The sequence below is a fragment of the Ammospiza caudacuta genome, chromosome 2 (assembly GCF_027887145.1).
Source record: "Ammospiza caudacuta isolate bAmmCau1 chromosome 2, bAmmCau1.pri, whole genome shotgun sequence".
Classification (NCBI taxonomy): Eukaryota; Metazoa; Chordata; class Aves; order Passeriformes; family Passerellidae; genus Ammospiza; species Ammospiza caudacuta.
Genome location: NC_080594.1, coordinates 55,946,899 through 55,964,741, shown reverse-complemented (window position 1 = coordinate 55,964,741; position 17,843 = coordinate 55,946,899). Strand labels below are relative to the sequence as shown.

Genomic DNA, 17,843 nt, shown 5'->3' with positions numbered 1-17,843 from the left:
TAGAGGACGCCACACAGTTAACTGGCCAGTGAAGTGATAAAAGCTAAACTTATCTTGAGGGCTGTTTAGAATCCCTTGATTAAAACAAATTGGGAAATTACACAAGCTGTTAGCAGGGTTTCTTAACAGCAGCCAGTGTCCCTTCTCTAGAGCTCTTCAGAATATCCAAATCAAAAATATTTCCAACTGACTACCAAGATAATTTCACAAGCTTATTATAGTTCACTTTAGGAATTAGCGTCTTTCTGCAGGTTCTCATGTCACTGGCAATCAGTGTTACTGCTGAGAGTTCTCAATTCTTCTACTTAAGCCTTGTGTGTCTTCTTAATCCCTTTAATTCTTGCATTTTGACCTAATTTTACTGCTCATTGTCATGCTTCTTTTGCTGCTATCTGGGCCTTACTCTTTATCACAAGAATATAAAAGCTAAATTGTGGATTATTTTTAAGTAAGAAGCCTGTTAAGTACTTATAGGGCTACCTTATACCTTCCTTGTCTCTCATCTGACCAGGTCAAATGAAATCAATGGCACTATTCAGCTCAGGAAAACAAGTGTGATTGAGCTCCAAGTGCTGAACTGGTAAACTTTGTTGCAACTGTGTCTGTTCTTTGAAAGTGTGATTACTCAGCAAGTGATCTCAGGTGGAAACTAGAAAAATACTATCAACAGGTATTGGCGTTTGAGACATTTCCTTTCTGTTCAATCAGCCCAACAGTCCATGCACCCATTCTACAGGGAAGATCATTGGCCCTGACAAAAGGAGAACTGGAACAGAATCAATACCTGCCTTCTCTAAACCCTAATCTAAACCACCAGCCTTAGGGTTATTCTGGAAGGCAAAAAAAAAAAGAGAATTTGTTGGCCCCATGGAACAATACTTAGTTAAAAGTGGAACAGTCAAGTGCAGGCAATACTCAAAAGAGTAATTAAGAAACTCATCTACTTGGGCAGCAAACAGAAAATCAATAGAAAACAGGCCAGAATGTAAGCAAAGGCACATTAGTGGAAGTATGGGTTAAAAACCCTCTCAAATGAAGGAAGGAATTGCATCCGAGACTTGCATGTTCGGACAAAGTTCCTCAGATTCTGTATAAAACACAATTAAAACCACTATTGACTCCCCTTTGCTAATCCAAGGCAGTATCTAAACCCACCCTTTCAATTACACTGCTTTGCTTTTTAAAGAAAGTTAATAAAAATCCAGGATGGGGAGCAGAGGGAAAGCTTTGTTTTTGGATAAAACCACAATTTGAACTCAAATACTCAAAACCAAACAAAAATCCTCTTGCTAAATCACACAGCTACCTTAATTCATCTCAAACAAACATCTTGTTTGAACTAGACAAAGCAGGTCTTTTCTATGTCTGTATTTGGAGGATAAGGTGATATTCAAGTCAAAAATGGAAAATTCAGTAATTCCCACGATACAGTCTAAAATGCCAGGACAAGGAGACCAATATAGTAACTAGTACAGAAGACAATGAAAATCTTTTCACTGAGATTAGTAAGGCTTCTACCAGACTTTCTATATGCCCCATATAAAGCATCTCTTAATCCTGTATACTTTTACAGATACCTAATTTTGCTGACACCTTGCAGCCACATTGACAATAACATCCCCATGAACTCATCTTTTATTTACAGTAAAGTTTATTTTGATTTTTTTAAATATATAAACTGTAGTGTCAAGCAATTTAAATCCTCTGATAATACTTCCAGTAAGAAGTGTGACATGTGGAAAATTATTCAGGCACCATCCTAGAGTATATTAAAACAGCAGCAACAAGCCTGGCAATGGACCAGAATCCAATACAGCACTTGGCAAATGATGGCAAAGAAACCACCAACATGTGATGTCTTCATTTTTAAGCCAAAGATAAATGTAGTTGATGTGTCTTGCCAAGACTTGTGCGCCCAAATGCCATAAGTGAGTTCAAGCAAGGATGCTGCAAATAATTCCCAATCGTATTTTACCCATTTGCTACTTTAGGAACTATCAGATATTCAGTCCAAAAGGTCTGATATGACACTATTATTATCATAGCTCATCCAGGAAAAAACATTGGCATTTTGGCTTTGAAAAATAGCACTGACAACTGTTATAGCTTAATAATTAAAGTCAAGGGTGAAATATTATTCCCTCATAAATTAATAAAGCATACCAGAATGGTAAAGTTTCTAAAAAATATTTGTTTAGCAAAACAAAGGATGACAGATGCAATACCTGTATTTCACAAACTTAATAGAGAGTTTTCTCTAGGCGGTGGAATGTGATGCTTTATTTCTTGCATAAACATATTTGGGGAAAGTTTATTAAATTTTCCCATAAATTTGGCTTAAAGGCTAATTTCAGGGAATTCTTTTTTGAAAGATTCTTGCTTCAGTGGGGATTTAGTCAAACGTTAGTACAGCAAAATGCAGTACTGTGTTAAGGCATTTAGGGATCTGTAGCAAAAAGTTTAAGTAAAATTTAGCTAATGATGTAAATCACCAGTTTTAGTGAGCTGTGGCTTTGCGATGCTTTGGCTTTCAGTCAGAAAAGCTGCCCAAGAGCCTGAAATGAAACAATTCTTGTTTCACTAGTGATCCTGACATTCCTAAACCAGCAATGAGAATCTGTCATTACTTCTCCTTTGAAACCATTCTAGCCTTGAGGCAAGGTGTTGCAAGATATCATAGCAGTCCTAAAGAAACAGTTTGGAGGACTCAAGCACTGAGCAGAGAATGAAGTTAGGGAAGGGACAGGCAGATTATGGTTCAAATTAAAGCTGAACAGGAAATGGGTTTTCCCCTCACACAATCAGGGTGTGTTTTTAGAATGCTCCAGACCAAAAAGCCCACATCAGGCTAATCTCATTTTGTTACCCAAAACAGGAAAATGTAATGGAACTGACTAATGCCACACTAGTAATATTTTGCATTATTACTAGTGTGACATTGGCCTCTTGCAACAAAAAAATACTAAGGCTGCACACAGAGATTTCTTCCATGGCTGCTGCAATCCTGGTTGACAGTTTCCCAAGCTTCAGAAGACAGACAGGGAGAACAAACACAGCAAACTACTGCGATGAGAGCACTAGCCAAGTAACAAGCAGGCCAAGAACAAGGTCTTCTTTTAAAAATATCTGGGATCAGACCACTATTTAAAAGAGATGAACATTCCTTCACTGACTTTACGTGACCTGATCTTGAACATTTCAGAGTTATCTACAAAACCTAAATAGAAAAAAGATTTTTTCTTATGGGAATCAAAAAAAGAATATAATAGCTGCTCTCTAACAGGCACTGCCACAGTAGTGCTGCTACCCCAGACATCCACTGCTGGGCAGGGGAATGTATTTCATCTTGATACTGCCTCTGGAGGCATGGAGGTTCAGCTGGGGGTTGAGTTTACTGCCAGTTTTGGGATATGTTTGTTTTACACTACACAATCAGCAGAATCTGGCAAAAAAACTGCCTTAAACCAGTTCAACCACTTTCAGATTATTTGAAATAGCACCTTTCATGAGAAAATATCATCTACAGAAAGGATAGATGGGCATTAAATCCAGATTCTTAGTCAATTATTACAACTTACTGCAATGACAATAATCAATCTCAGATGAGCAAAGAATAAAGAGAAGGTAAACAACAGACTTCCGTTTTAACTGCATTTTCCATACCCAGCTCACACAAGGAGTAAAAATGCCTCCGACAACTCATAAGGGATGTAGCATAAAATTGTAGTGTGCAGTTTTCTGAAACAGGCATCAGAGCTCAACATTAGCTCAACTGGAGCTAATTTCTGTGTCAACTTTCATTCCATACAGATTAATGCCATTTTGCACAGCTGAAGCACCAACTCTATGCAGTGCCCTACACACATAATTTTCCGAAGCTTCCAATAAAATGAACTTGCTGCAGAAACTGCAGCTTCTCCTTAAAATTATCAGATACAAGTTAGTCTACAAGTGTGTTTTTCACTTATTAAAAGATGAGCATTTTCAACTGGATCTTTTTTTTTTCAGTCTACTAAGTCTCGTAATAGTGTTGAAACTTACATACCAGAAATACATGTAGCAGTTTAGCTATCAGTCTAGATTTGCATTTTACCTCCCCATGAGAAATAAAAATTTTGCTTTCCCTGCGTTCTGGTAGCATTCATTCCTTTATTAATCATTGAATTAAGGATTTTTATAATGTAAACATCAGGATTCACCACTGTCACATGCTTGCACTTGCTAAGAAGGGTTTTTTCTCCACCTTCTTAATGGAATGTAGAGGCCACTCTTGAGGAATGTGATTCAACTGAGACTATTTTGCAACCTTTGTGAAAAAGAAAATTCCACTCTTCTTTCAAAGTTTCGCAGAAATGGACTCAACACTTTTTTGGTACCAAAAGATTTCCACATGATTATTTTAAGATTAGAATTCAAAACAAAATGGAAATTAAATTCTTAATAACCACAGTAGTTTCTTTGAAAATGTCACCAACTCAGCAGCATCTGATATACTACAGAGTCTTCTTATTTTAAGTACAACAGAAATGCATGGGATCACCCACTTTATAGCAGAACATCTCCCCTACATAGGAAGCATAAGCTTTCTACCTTTAAAAAACATTAGTGTTGATAAAAAGGGGAATTGTGTCCAGCTTATTTTACTTTTTAATTGCTCTTATTAAAAATGCCATTTAAAACCAGAAAATCTCTACAGCCATACATTTGTATGTAATTGATGCTGACAATAAGACTCCTTCAGAGCTTTAAATCTCAACCAGTTCTTCCTGGTGAAACCTCTAATTTTGGTTTGAATACAGCAGGCCTATGCTCTTGCTTGTTAATTATAGTCCTAAGGACTTTCCTTTTAAATGGATTTCCTTTCTCTTCATATTCGGCCCATGTCTGTTCTCTTTAGTTAGCATCACAAAGTTTATTATGAGCTAGCCATAACCCCCAAGCTACTCTTTGTTTGTCTGTTCATTTCTCTGCTGGCCACTAAGCAAACAGCCTTGTTCCAGTGCCATATTTCATGCTTTCAGGGCCCAGGTCACGCTTTGGTGTGCAGCATGGCACTCACCTCACTCCCACTGCGAGAAGGGGAGCAGGCAAGGGGCCAGAGGGCTGACTTGGCCCTTTCCCTCTCACCTACCCACCCAGGCTGCTGTTGCCCTAACTTGCTTACCATAAATACTACTGCATGTGAGAAGATAAACAAAATTCCAAATCCACAACAAAGCTCACACCAGAGCAGCTCGATGACTCCTTGTACTTGGTCTCCAGGCAATTGCATGAAATAACAGCCTCAGACCCCAGTCAGACTTTCCTCATTTAAGAGGCCGACAAAAGAGCTTCTGCGTTTGCTTTCATAAGTCATGGTATAATGAGCACAGCAGATCAGCCACCAAAGACAGACCTAGAGGAAGTCATGCTCTTCTCCTATTTGCAGTTCAGAGACTATGAACAAATATCACAGGACATGTAGAAAAGTATTTTACAGGCAACATACAGGTCTGGGGCAAAAATAACTTTCTAATTCATGTCACATGAAAAGGGCAGGAAGGGCTGTTGTATGTTCCCCTTGCTGAGGGATGAAAGCCTAGAAGATACAAAATACTTGGGTTGCAAGGTGTCACTTATTTTAGGGTTTTTATGTTATTTGAAATTATATTAGCTGAATTATACAAATGCATATTCATTCATTAAATCACATTTTGAAATGCTTCTTGATTTAAACCAGATCACTCAGGGATTATCACACAATTCAGTTTAAGTGAAGTCCCCCTTATCTGATTTATAGCACTAGGCACTGCAGGGCAGCACAAACCTGTTACTACTGCAAAAATCTTGAAGAAGTCTAAAGCGTGGCTTTCTACAACGGATGTTGATCACCTGTGCTCCATCTTTCACTCAGCTCTTGTGTGGAGTCTCTTAATATGATTTGGCTTAAAATCAAAAATATTCCTAAACAATAGCCTTGGTACAACTGAAAGTCTGCCAAAATACATCTGAGTTGCAAAACACTGGCTTTGATGTCTTTCTCAGGAGGGTGGAAATAGAAGTAGATTAAATTGCTGGATTTTTCAGCTGTTACAGATTCTAAAGACATTGCTAATAAACTTGAGATATTCCAGACAGACAACTACTAATGTTTTGATCACAACTTCATCAACTTTAAATACATCTTTACCATCTTCAAAATCAGAAATACTGTGAAATGCAGCACAGCTCATTTTTCTGTCAACAAATAGCCTCAGGATAGCAAAAACCACCTAACCATCTAGCTAAGTAGTGTCTATGAAAGTAATGTCACAGCTTCCAAAGGCTCTAAAAAAATCAGCAAGCACCTTGCTATCATGATTCTTTGTATTCTGAAAAATAGCATGCTGTTACAATGGACAGGCTGCTACAACTCTGCCAAATAGATGCAGATGTGACAGGTAAGCTTTCCAAAAAAAAAATTATATATTAGGTGCAATCTACTTTGACAATGTATTTGCCACTAAGAAGTGTTAAATAGCACAGAGACAACTCCCACAAATGTTGGTCTCTCAAGGGGCAACTCAGTTTTAAGAACTGATGTTAAACAGCTCACTGAGAGCAAACTTTCATCAGCTTTAATTACCCCATCACTTAAAACCTCTAAACAATCTCAAGATGGAATATTTGTTCACTTACTAAAAGAATAACTCAAAAATCATGAACAATGTCACCTCGTGGTGACACCTGTTATAAAAAAGTATTGCTATGAAAAGACAGCATCCCATGTTCCATTTTACATACCTTTAAGTTTCTCTAACCTATATCTCCGTGAAAAGAAAACATTTACGGAAAATAAGTCAAGTGTTGCAAACTCTTATGTCACTACCTGGTATCTAATGTCATAAAGATTTGCAAAGACATTTCAAAAAGTCTCGAAAGGTAGTGCTCCCTCTGTGCTTGTCCAACACAACAAACAGTAAAATATGTTTTGATATTCCCCTTCAGCAATGGTAGGTGGTGACAAAACTGCCCAGTCTGTGACAGGACAAATCCCTGTTCACTGATCTTAATACCCTTAATTGGCTATGCTTCTTGTGAAGCAGTAACACAAGCGGTGTACAGGAGCTGACAATCAGCTAACTTGAAGCATACTTTCTAACAAGTATATTATTAAATCAACTAATAAAATTCATTGCCAATTACTCATAGAGCTATGTATCACATATTTAAAAAGGCATTAAAGTAACACAATCTAGCCACCTGTTGCCACACAGGAATATCTACATTTAGGCATATCCACATTAAGTCACACTGGAAGGAAAAGAAAAAGCCAGTTGATCTATTTTGCTTATCCTTTAAACTGTTCTTTCCTTCTGCTTTTAAAACAAATAAAAAAAACACAACATAGTTCTCCTTCAAATGAGTACATGCCAGTATTCTTAATTTTTTTCAAATAATTTTCTTTTGCATCCCTCACAATCCCAGAAAATAGTATTTTCCAGGAGATTTGACACCAGTTGCCTGACAAAGACCTTTAACAAACCATTGAGGATTCTGTTAAGTACATAGAATAAAAACTTGAACTCTACCAACAGGTGCATGTTTTGATATGAATAATATTTTGATAAGAATAGTCTTAGAACTCAAACCTTTAAAAAGATAGGCAACAATAACCATAAATGAAAAGTTTCTCAAGATAAAGATTTAGGATAATTTATGTGTGAAGAGTCTGGATAGGGAATACAAAGGGAAACCTACAGAAAGTAGTATCTGAGTAGACTTACAGAATTTCACTTTTTTGCCAGAGTAGGTTGAGATTTTTTCATTAGGTGCAATTACCATTTCATTGACACTTCTCTTCACAATCATCAGAAATAGTTCAAAATATAGGAAAGCCATAAAATCAATCACATTCCAGGAGATAACACAGACTTCCCTCAATTAAATTTGATGTTCTTCAGCTCCCAAAGGACACTTAAATTCTTTGTCTTTAAATAAGAAGAAAAACTGAGATTTTAGGAGTACTCACCACTGTCTTCAACCAAAAAATGAAAAATGTCACTGGTGGCATTGTCACTCCCTCGTAAAACATAGCATATCTTCATATCATCAATATCAGCTGGAAAGAGGAAAAATAGTCTTTATTTTAAATTATGAAGATAGGAAAACTGTTTTTAGAAAAATTTGACATGTATTAAATAGTTTAGCTTCAACAAGAGGGAGGTCAAGGTCCCACAGCAGAACTGAGGAATTTCAGTATCAACAGTGTTGAAGTTTTACAAATATCATTCATACTCTCTCCCTTTACTTCCTCCTCCCCAGGGCTCCCTTTCTTTTAAGCTGTATTTACAAAAATGACTGAAATGAAATTGACAAACATGGGCTTGACAGTCAGAACTACTTCATATTTTTAGCAGTTCCTTTTCTTAAACAGGTGGAGGTGTATCTCCACAAGGATATTGATTCTGTCATTCTTCAACCTGCAAACTTCTGCAGAGGACAGTTACAGTGATTGACTGTTTTAAGAACCCAAATAGATGCAATTAAAGTAAACATAAATTACTTCAGTAAGGAAAAAAAACTGATGAAGAATTTTGAACAAGCAGTTACCATAAAAGATGTAAAAGATAAACAAACATTTGTTAATATTGTTTCTTTTCTGGTTTCCTTGAGATGAGAAACATGTATATACATAAAAACTAATTTTTGTCACTTTCTTTGAAGGACTGCTGTTGGTAAAAACCCAAGTCTGATACTTTTTTCAAGAAGAAGTGTTAGAAATCAATCACATTAAAGTGGAGCTCAAGTTCTCCTCAGATGTTAGGGTGGATGCATGGGTAAAAAAACCCAAAAGCACTTTTGTTAGAGCTTCACAAAATCTTCAGTTCCAAAAGTAACCAGACATCTTTGAGTGCAAACAAGCTGAGAGCATTATCAGCAAATATATGTGACTGAAGAATCTCTTCCATAAATGTTTGAAAGTTAAAGATCAAAAATTCATGGGGCTGTAAAGAGGATGCAAACAAATACTTCTTCATGCCAGTGGAGCACATAAATCTTTCCTCCGGCAAACACACAAGTACTCAGCTCTGCTCATTATCTGCAGCCTTATCAAAATCCATGGTTCCAGCATACGTAAAAATAAGCACTTGAGCCGGTGCTTGCAGGGCCAGGACCACCTCAAAAGAAAAAAAGGACACCTGCCATCCAAAGATCTTAATTTTGTCAAAATGATTGCAAAGAATGACCTGTTTTCTGCTCCTTAACAACATGCTTGGAATCACTTGAGCAAGTCTGTGCTCTCCTTCCATAGCTGATTAGGTTGTGCTAGTTATATCATAATTTGCCTAGTTATAAGCACAATTTGTAATTGTGTAACTACAGTGCCTGATAAAATTAGTTTTGTACTGGCATTCTCCAACATAATTTCGAAATACATCAAGCATAACTTTTTGTTTCAAAAAATATAATTATCCCCACTATCAGAAATCTGTGTTCTAAACAATTGCTCTGTCCTCTCTTTCAGTTACAAATATCTGAAAAAGTAGGCTGCTCCCGCTGCTTACACACAATGAATCTTGATACACGACTCGAAGTGGTCAGACTGCCTGTTCATGCAACCACAAGAACAAATCCAAGAAATGGGAGTTTGAGTATGGACTTCACAAACTAGCAAGCAGGTTTCAAAACTTTTTTGCATGATGTCCTAAAGAGCTTCATTTGACTTCAAAGTTGTCCCAGTTTTGAGTAGAGATAGAATCAAATGACCTTGAGAAGTCCCTTCCAACATAAATTGGAAGACTCTAATAAAGTTTTACAAGCCCCATAAGAACCCACATGTGTTTATCAAACTGGAACTACTCAGCATTTTGAAAGAAGTGGCACATGACAGGATAAGAGGCCTAAAGAGAGGGGAAGATCAAAACATAAAAAGAAAGCATATAACAATAGGTCCAATAGTCAATGCAAAAGCTTCCCAAAGTCCATTGCAAAATCTGGGCTTAGACTGGGATCATAATGAATATGACAAAATAGGGTCTTGTTTATTTCTGCTCTGAACATTAGACAATTATTTGTCTCAGTGTAGCATAAACATAGTGGTCTCAAAGTCCAATATTATTGAAGAAATGTGTATTTCTTAAAAACACTCTTCAATCCAACACAAAATAAGAGTGCTCATGCTGTGTGTGAAACTGTGAAGTTAGACCACTTTCTGGGGATCCTCACTAGCTTTAAAACCAACCTTTCCTAAGGGCTGCAAGCTTCTTCCTCAGCTTGGGCAGCCCCAGGATATTAAGCCCCAGGATATTAAGAAAGCCTTCAGGCCATATGGTTGGACAGCCAATTCAAAGCCAAGTAGCAACTTCATTTTGGTCATCAGACAAATGTACGCCTGGCCACATGGCACGGGGGGGGAAACGGAATATGTACTTCTCCCAAGTGCTACACATCCTCAAAACAAAAAAAAAAAAAAGGATATCACTGTTCCTCTGCTTTCAAAGAACACCTGTTCAATAATTATACATTCTTCAATGTAAGATAAAATCCACTAAAATAAGTGATAATCTCTTTTTTTGCTCACTCCCTTTCTCTCTTGTTTCTCACGTATTCTGACAACAGTTCACTGCTGAAGCCTAACATTTAAGGAACTGTGGTGGTCCCAAAGCTTGGACAGTTTGGTCTTCTCTCATCCTCTTTTTTGCACTATCACTGCAAAACTTAAGACACTTCAGCCATTGCAAAGTTCATCACGCCTATTTGAAAGATTTGGTATGTCTGACAAGAACAATGCTACAGCCAAGACTTTAACACGTATGTTATGTACCAGTATGGGCTCTGTGAAATGAAACACAGCCAACTGCAAGTGTTCACCTCAAGCCTTTCCAACCACACAGCCCAGCCTGGCTGGGCCCATTTAGCTCTGAATGTCCATGCTGTTGCTGCTGTTTGCTCATTCCACAGCTGCAGAAGGCTGCAAAAAAACCTATTTTCCTTGTTAGTTAACTAGCCATTAAGTCATTGTAAAGTAACATGGAAAATTCTCCAGAGAATAGCTAATGCTCCCATTTCAATTAAAGTTACTTCACAGCCTTGGGTTGAGGCTTTATTTCAGAATATATGACACATGTGGGTTTTGCCCTATTTATATCACTGAATGTTTTAGTGCCATGTAAAAAGTAAGTACCGCTAACATTATTTTTAAATTGTTTACATTACCTTTTAATTTACCACAAACACTTTGTGGTAAAGATTTGTGTAATTAAGTTAATTTGTGTAACTAACAAATGCACTCATAATATATTATTTCCCACTGGTGGGGAAAGGATTTTGCTTTTACAGTTAGATGTGCTCAGACTGTACAGCAACCGATACCCGAGCCATTAGTTAATAATAGCTTGGCCACTCCCATAGCATTTTCTAAATAAAACTGGTTAAAGAAAGCACTGTCTCTTAAGATGTACAGCCCAATTCTGTTATCCAAACTTTTATCACTGTGACTGGCAGAAAGTGCAAATCCCAGTTATTTGGAATAAGATCTCCAAAGAAATGAAGCTCCTTTGATCAGTGTTTACCCAGCAGACCACATTTCCTGTTTAAAGCTGTCACAGATGTAATAAAAAATAAACAGATGTAAAAAATTATGAAGCCATTTTAAATGAGCTCTTTGTTGGAACATTTCTCCCATCAATTACTTTAGAGTTTAGCATGAAAAATAATGTTTCCAGTGATCTAAAGAAAGGACATTAAGTGTTGTAGTACCTTGTGTGAACTGGCTGATGCTATGGTTGCCTTTCCCCAGGTGAATCAGGAAGCCATGGCGTGGACCCTCTGTGATTCTGATCTTAAGAGTAACATGTAAACTGTCCCTGTCTTCCACTTTGAGCACTTTGTTGGTAATCAGAAACCCGATGTGACCTGTGGTCATAACACGGAGAGTCTGAGCACCCTTATTTATTACAACTTGAGGTACACTGTTGTCCACAGCCATTATTCGGATCTTCATAGTCTGAGGCTTCCTTGTTTCAAACACAGTGTTGGGGAAAACATAGAAATCAGTATGAGTGCCATCTGTAACAGTGAAAGAGAAACTGTCCTCAACTGATTCCGAGCCATCATGTTTGTAGCTGATTAGATTTTCATTCAGATCTTGTTTAGTGAAGGTGGTGACTGGTTTGGAGTTATTGAACATGATCTGGCCATGAACTGGTATTTGAGTGATGATAAACTTTAGCAGTGCATCAGGTGTATCTCTGTCTTCTGCAGTCAGTTCAAATGGGGTTATCAGTTTGTATTCATTTTCACTCACCACCAGGTTATGGATTGTGACAACAGGTTTCTTATTGTCCACATCACTGATAGAAATTCTAAAAGTACGAAACACAGGGTTATAGCCATCAGTCACCTCAAACTCAAAGCTGTCCATTTTCACCTCATCTTCTGAAGTATGAATGTAATAGATTTTATTGCCTGCTAACAGGAGTTGAGTGAAAGTGGAGATGGGTACCCCGGGGTGATCTGTGCATTCAAGATGACCACGAACAGGTGGTCTGGTAATGGTGAAAACTAAGTTCTCATCTGGACTGTTCAGGTCACTGGTACTAAGCAAATCAGTGGTAAGGGTCACCTTCCCCCCTTCCTTCAGAGAAACTCCTTTGCTGATGACATCTGGGAAAACAATATCAATGCTGCCTATTGTCACATAAAAGTAGCGGTCAATGAGAGGATTTATGCCATCTGTCACATCAAACTTGATAAGATCACGAACTCCTTGTTGGCCAAAATGCACATATCGAATCAAATTTCTATCTACTTCATCCTGGGTGAAGTTCATTCCCCGGGTGATATTTTCAACTCCACCTGAAAGCTTTATTCTCTGTAAGAGGCCTTGTCCTGGCCCGTAAGTTATAATGTATGTCAAGGTTTTGTCTTCAGAATCAAGATCAGTAGCCTTCAATATTCTGTTATTAATAGTTCTAGTTTCCCCTATTTCAATCTCCAAACCATCATTGATGGCCATTCTGGGCGTCTCATCATCTACAGGAATAACCATGATGGGTACCATTTTCCTAACGGTGTGTTTACCATCTGAGAGTTGCACCTCAAAACTGTCCGCCCTGGTCTCAGAGTCATCGTGTTCGTAGAGAATGCTGGAGCTCTCTGTTATCTCATCCAAGGTGAAGCTCTCCACCAGGACAGTTCCATTGACAAGCTGGTTCACGATGTGGCCGTGCCTGGGAAGCCTGGTGATTGTGAACGTTAACTCATCGGCAGGGACATCCGCATCAACCGCATTGAGGATGGGGGTGTCAATCACCAGGCTCATGCCTTCCATCACAACAAACTCTCTCAGGAAGATTTCAGGCTCTTCGTCATTGACCTGCACAACAAGAATGGGGAAGAAGTGCCTCTGGGAAAAGTTAATGCCATCAGAACAGCGCAAAGCAAATCTGTCTTCAACAGGCTCTACACCCTTATGTATACTCTGCACATAAAAAATGTGCCCTTGACGGAGGTCCTTCAAGGTAAAAGCACTTATAGCTACACCTGCCCTGGATTTTTCAGATCCTGGGGCAGGAGAGATGTTCTCTACATACCCAGATGTGGGCTGAGCGACAATTGTGCATAGTATATCATCACTAGGAGTATCCACATCTTCAGCCCTGAGGTGAGCAAGAGTAATGACCCGTTTGTCACCTTCCGTCACCATGAACTGCTCCCCTACAAAAATTTCTGGAACTTGACTGTCAACAGGAAGAATGGTCACCAAGACTGAAACTCCTTGAACAATGTTGCCCCTGACATGCCACTTCTCAGAGAGGCCAGACAAGGTAAGGTTGAAAGCATCCTCCTTGGGCAGAAGGCCTATTTCACCACCGGTGTGAGCATATACCACAGCACCATCCAGCAGATCTCTCTGGGAAAATCTCTCTGCAGGCACCCCTTGAACCAGGATGCTCCCATGCTGAGGAGGATCCTCTACAATGAAGGTCAACATGAAGTCATCTGTATCCCGATCCGTGCCCTGGATGACATTAGCAGTGATTTCAGCAGCACCATTCTCCAGCACATCGAGGTAGGAACCAAGAGTGCCTGGGGGCAATCGTAGCGTAGGAACCTTATCATCGACTGGGTGCACACTCATTTTCAGTGTGATGGGCACAAAATGAACCCCATCACTCACATCAAGCCTGCAGCTATCACTGTTGGTCTCAGCTCCACTGTGCACATACACCACCCTCCCTTGTCTGATATCCTCCAAGCCAAAGATGCCTCCTGGAACCAGACTGTACCCAGAGAGCTGCAACTGGCCATACCGAGGAGCCTGAGTCAGGATAAATCTGAGCCGGGCAAGTTCAGTGTCCGTGTCACTGGCATCCAGCTCAGCTGGACTAAGGACATGGCTGCCTCCCTCAGGCAAAGTGAAGCCAGTATTAGTGATTTCGGGAGGCTGGTTATCCACAGGCTGCAGGTAGATGGTGAAAGTCCCTTTGGCTGCATTGCCAGCCGCATCTTGCACTTGATACTGAAACTGAATTAAATGAGGAGCCACCCCCAGCTCCTCCTGAGGAGGACGGTACGAGATCTTGTGATGGTTGATCTGGGCTTGGGTGAAATGCGTAACTTCCACAGAGTGATCCTCAGTCAGCACGAGGGATCCAAGACGTGTTCCATAAGCCTCGGGAGGGTGGTTGGAGTCGGTGTCAGTGGGGGGCTGGATTACTGTGTAGCGAAGCTCCCGGTCCCCTGAGTCCTGGTCTGTGTAACACAAGTGCTTCCTGCGCAGGGGCGTCACCTGCTGCTCTGCAACGATTAAATGCAGGCTGCTGCTGCTATGGAGCTCTGGGGCTAACCTGTCTACAGGATGTACCCTGATCACAAAAGTCTGGGGTCCAGAACGGTTGGGCGGGTCATTGTCATCCTGGACTCTAAAGGTGAACTGGTCCAACACAACCCCAGGGCCAGGGCTGTGAGCCCCAAAGTGGTGGTAAAAGAGACGCCCTTCCACAATGTCCTGCTGCAGCCACTCTCTCACTGGCTTTTCATAGATGAGGGAACTCCCTGCTACACCTGGCACCTTCCTCCAAGAAAAGCTCTCCTCTTCTTCCTCCTCTTCCCAGCCAGGAGGTGGCTGTGCCTGGCGGAGCAGGAGCTGCCCAGCCGAAGGGCCAGACTCCACTGTGAAGAGCAGGATGGCATCCTGGGAGTCAATGTCAGTGGCACTAAGAGCACGGGTGGTGATGGGCACTGTTTCACCCTCAGCCATGGCAAGCCCTGTGTTAGCATTAAGCAGGGGTGGCTGGTCATCAGTGGGCACCAGGGTGATGGGGAAAAGGAACTCAACGCGGTGGCGAGAGCCACCATCTTCCAGCCGCAGCACAAGGTTGTCACTGAGCGGAGACTCGCTGCCGTCGTGCTGGTAAATGACTCGGCCTGCTGCCAGCTCAGCCACTGTAAAGTGTTTACGAGGGGCAGCAGGTCCTGGGGTGTCCTCCAGGAGAGTGAGGTGGCCATGCCTCAGCCCTGCCACCACACTCACCCGCACCTGCTCAAGGTCATCCTCGTCACTGACCACCAGGTTGGGGCTGGGCCCTGGGCCGGAGAGAGGCCTTGACTGCCCCTCGTAGAGCACGAGACCAGTGTTGCGGGTCACCACGGGCGCCAGGGTGTTCATGGGCTTCACCACAATGACGAAGGCAAAGGGCTCTGAGGCAGCACCCTCTGGGTCCAACACTTCCAGCTCAAGCTCAAAGAGCCTCTCCCGATCAGAATCCTCCATGGGTGGCTGATAGGCAATGCGCAGCTCCCGCACATCCCGCTGGCTGAAAGAGGTGACAGGTAAGCTCCGGTCGTCCGTGCTGACCATGTGGCCTTGGCCAGGACCAAAGGGAGAGGTGATGTTGAAGAGCAGTAGGTCGGGCGGCGACTCCGCATCCTCAGCTGACAGCATGTCAGGCGTGAGGGCCGTGAGCACAAACTGGTCCACCTCCATCATCAACATGGCCAGGAAGCTGGGTTTGGGGGCCACGTTCTCACTCCCGGCGCGGATCCGCACCAGCACCTGGAAGTACTCTCGCTTCAGCAGCGCCCCGCCGCCCGCCGCCTCCCGCAGCTCGGCCACCAGCGGCACCAGGTCGCGGTTCGGGGAGCCGCCGGCGGCCGTGTGCCGGTAGCGCAGCCCCAGGCGCAGGAACTCCTCGCAGTCCCACATCACAGACGGCATCGGGCCGCCCCCCGCCGCCTCCCCGCCCCCCGCCGCCGGCGGGTGGTTGAGGATCTCTCCGTAGCGGGGCAGCCCGGCCAGCAGCGGCAGCAGCCCCACCCGGCAGCGCTGCCGGCCCGGCTCGAAGGCGAACTCCAGGCTGCGGGCGTCCAGCGGGTTGCTGGTGCCCCGCAGGCGCTCCACGGTGAGCGGCAGGTTGCGGGTGACGATCTCCAGCTGGGTGAAGAGCACCTCCACCTCCAGCACCAGGGGCAGCACCAGGGCGCGGCTCGGCGAGTCGTAGCGCAGCTGCAGGCGGACGCGGTCCCGGGCGGGGCTGCGGCCGCCCAGGTGCGAGTACTGCACCTCGCGGGCTCCGAAGTCGCAGGGGAAGCGCCGGGGGCTCAGGCGGCCCGGGCGCTGCCACAGCGGGTCCTCGTCCAGCACGGTGAGGTGGCAGCGGTCCCCCGGCTGCACCTGCAGCACCAGGTCCCGCGTGGGGTCCAGCCAGGCGGAGCGGCCCAGGGGCACCCGCAGCCCGCGGTTGGCCACCACCACGGGGTCCGCCTCCGGCGACCACGGCGAGGAGACCGCGGCGCTGTTGCCTGGCGGCGGCTCCGCCGCCCCAGCCCGGGCACAGCCGGCCAGCAGCAGCAAGCCGGCCAGCAGCAGCAAGCCGGCCAGCAGCCGCCGCGGCCCGGCGAGGAGAGGCTGCATCGTCCTTGCCGGCGGAACGTAAGCGTCGGGAACCTCCGGCAGCGGCCGAATAGCGGCCCCAGTTCCGCCGCCGACGCGGCGCCGCTCACTCCGCGCACACGCTGCGCTCTGAGCGCGCCGCGCTCCGCTCCGGAGGGGAGCCCCGCGGCCCGGCAAGCCCCGCCCCGCGCCTCCGAGCAGCCAATGGGCACCCGCGGGGGGAGAAGCCGCCATCCGCGATTGGGCAGAGCTGCTTGCCAATCATGCAAGTTACGAGAGGGTCGGGGCTCCCCCTCCTTCCTTCCCTCTTTCCCGCGGCCGCCCAACAGGTTGCGGGGAAAAGGCGTCGGAGAGCGGCGGGAGTGGGGAGGTGGTGGCGGTGCCGGGAGCGGGGAGGTGGTGGCGCGGATTGCTCTGCTGGCGCCAGAAGGGAAAGGAACCCTCCAGTCGGGGGGAGGGCGGCACGGCTTTCCCGGAGCGTAGGGGCGCCCCTCTGCCAGCCCCGGGAGCGGCGGGAGCGCACCGCCGCCTGCTCTGAGCTTCCCCGCTCCCGCCTGGACCCGGGGCAGAGCTAAAGCCGGGCTGTTCCCGGCTCGCCGCCGGGCAGTGCTCGGGGTCTCCCTTCACCGCGGGGTGGCGGCGGTGGCGCCCGGGCTCCAGCGGCGGCAGGAACGGGGCTGCCCAAGAGCCGGGTCCGGATGACGGGGAACGCGGCTGTGACAAAAGTGCCCCAAGGAGAACGGGACGGGTCACACGAGGGCAAGCGGCCCGGGGCTGCGGCGGAGCTGCCTGCCGGCCCCGCGGTTCTGTGCGCCACAAAGAATCTCGGATAATAAATAAATCTCGGGCGCAGAGCGCATCAGTGGCACCAGTGAGTCAGTGCCCAGTGTCACTGCCCCAGTGTCACTGCAGCGCGGGAAGGAAAGCCTCATGTACCTCTGCCACCTTGTGCCTGCGGTTAAAAGCACATCAGTGAGAGCCCGGA

General features: G+C 44.2%; 1 protein-coding gene across 1 annotated transcript in view; it reads right to left on the bottom strand.

The window, feature by feature from the left end:
* The window catches only part of FREM2 (FRAS1 related extracellular matrix 2), a 117,561-nt gene extending 100,682 nt beyond the window's left edge, over positions 1 to 16,879 (bottom strand). The window contains exons 1-2 of the mRNA XM_058800068.1: positions 11,722 to 16,879; positions 7,991 to 8,080 (exon numbers count right to left, since the gene is read on the bottom strand). Coding sequence (XP_058656051.1) covers positions 7,991 to 8,080; positions 11,722 to 16,879 — 5,248 coding nt within the window. The remainder of the gene's footprint in view (positions 1 to 7,990; positions 8,081 to 11,721) is intronic.
* Between the last annotated feature and the right edge of the window lie 964 nt (positions 16,880 to 17,843).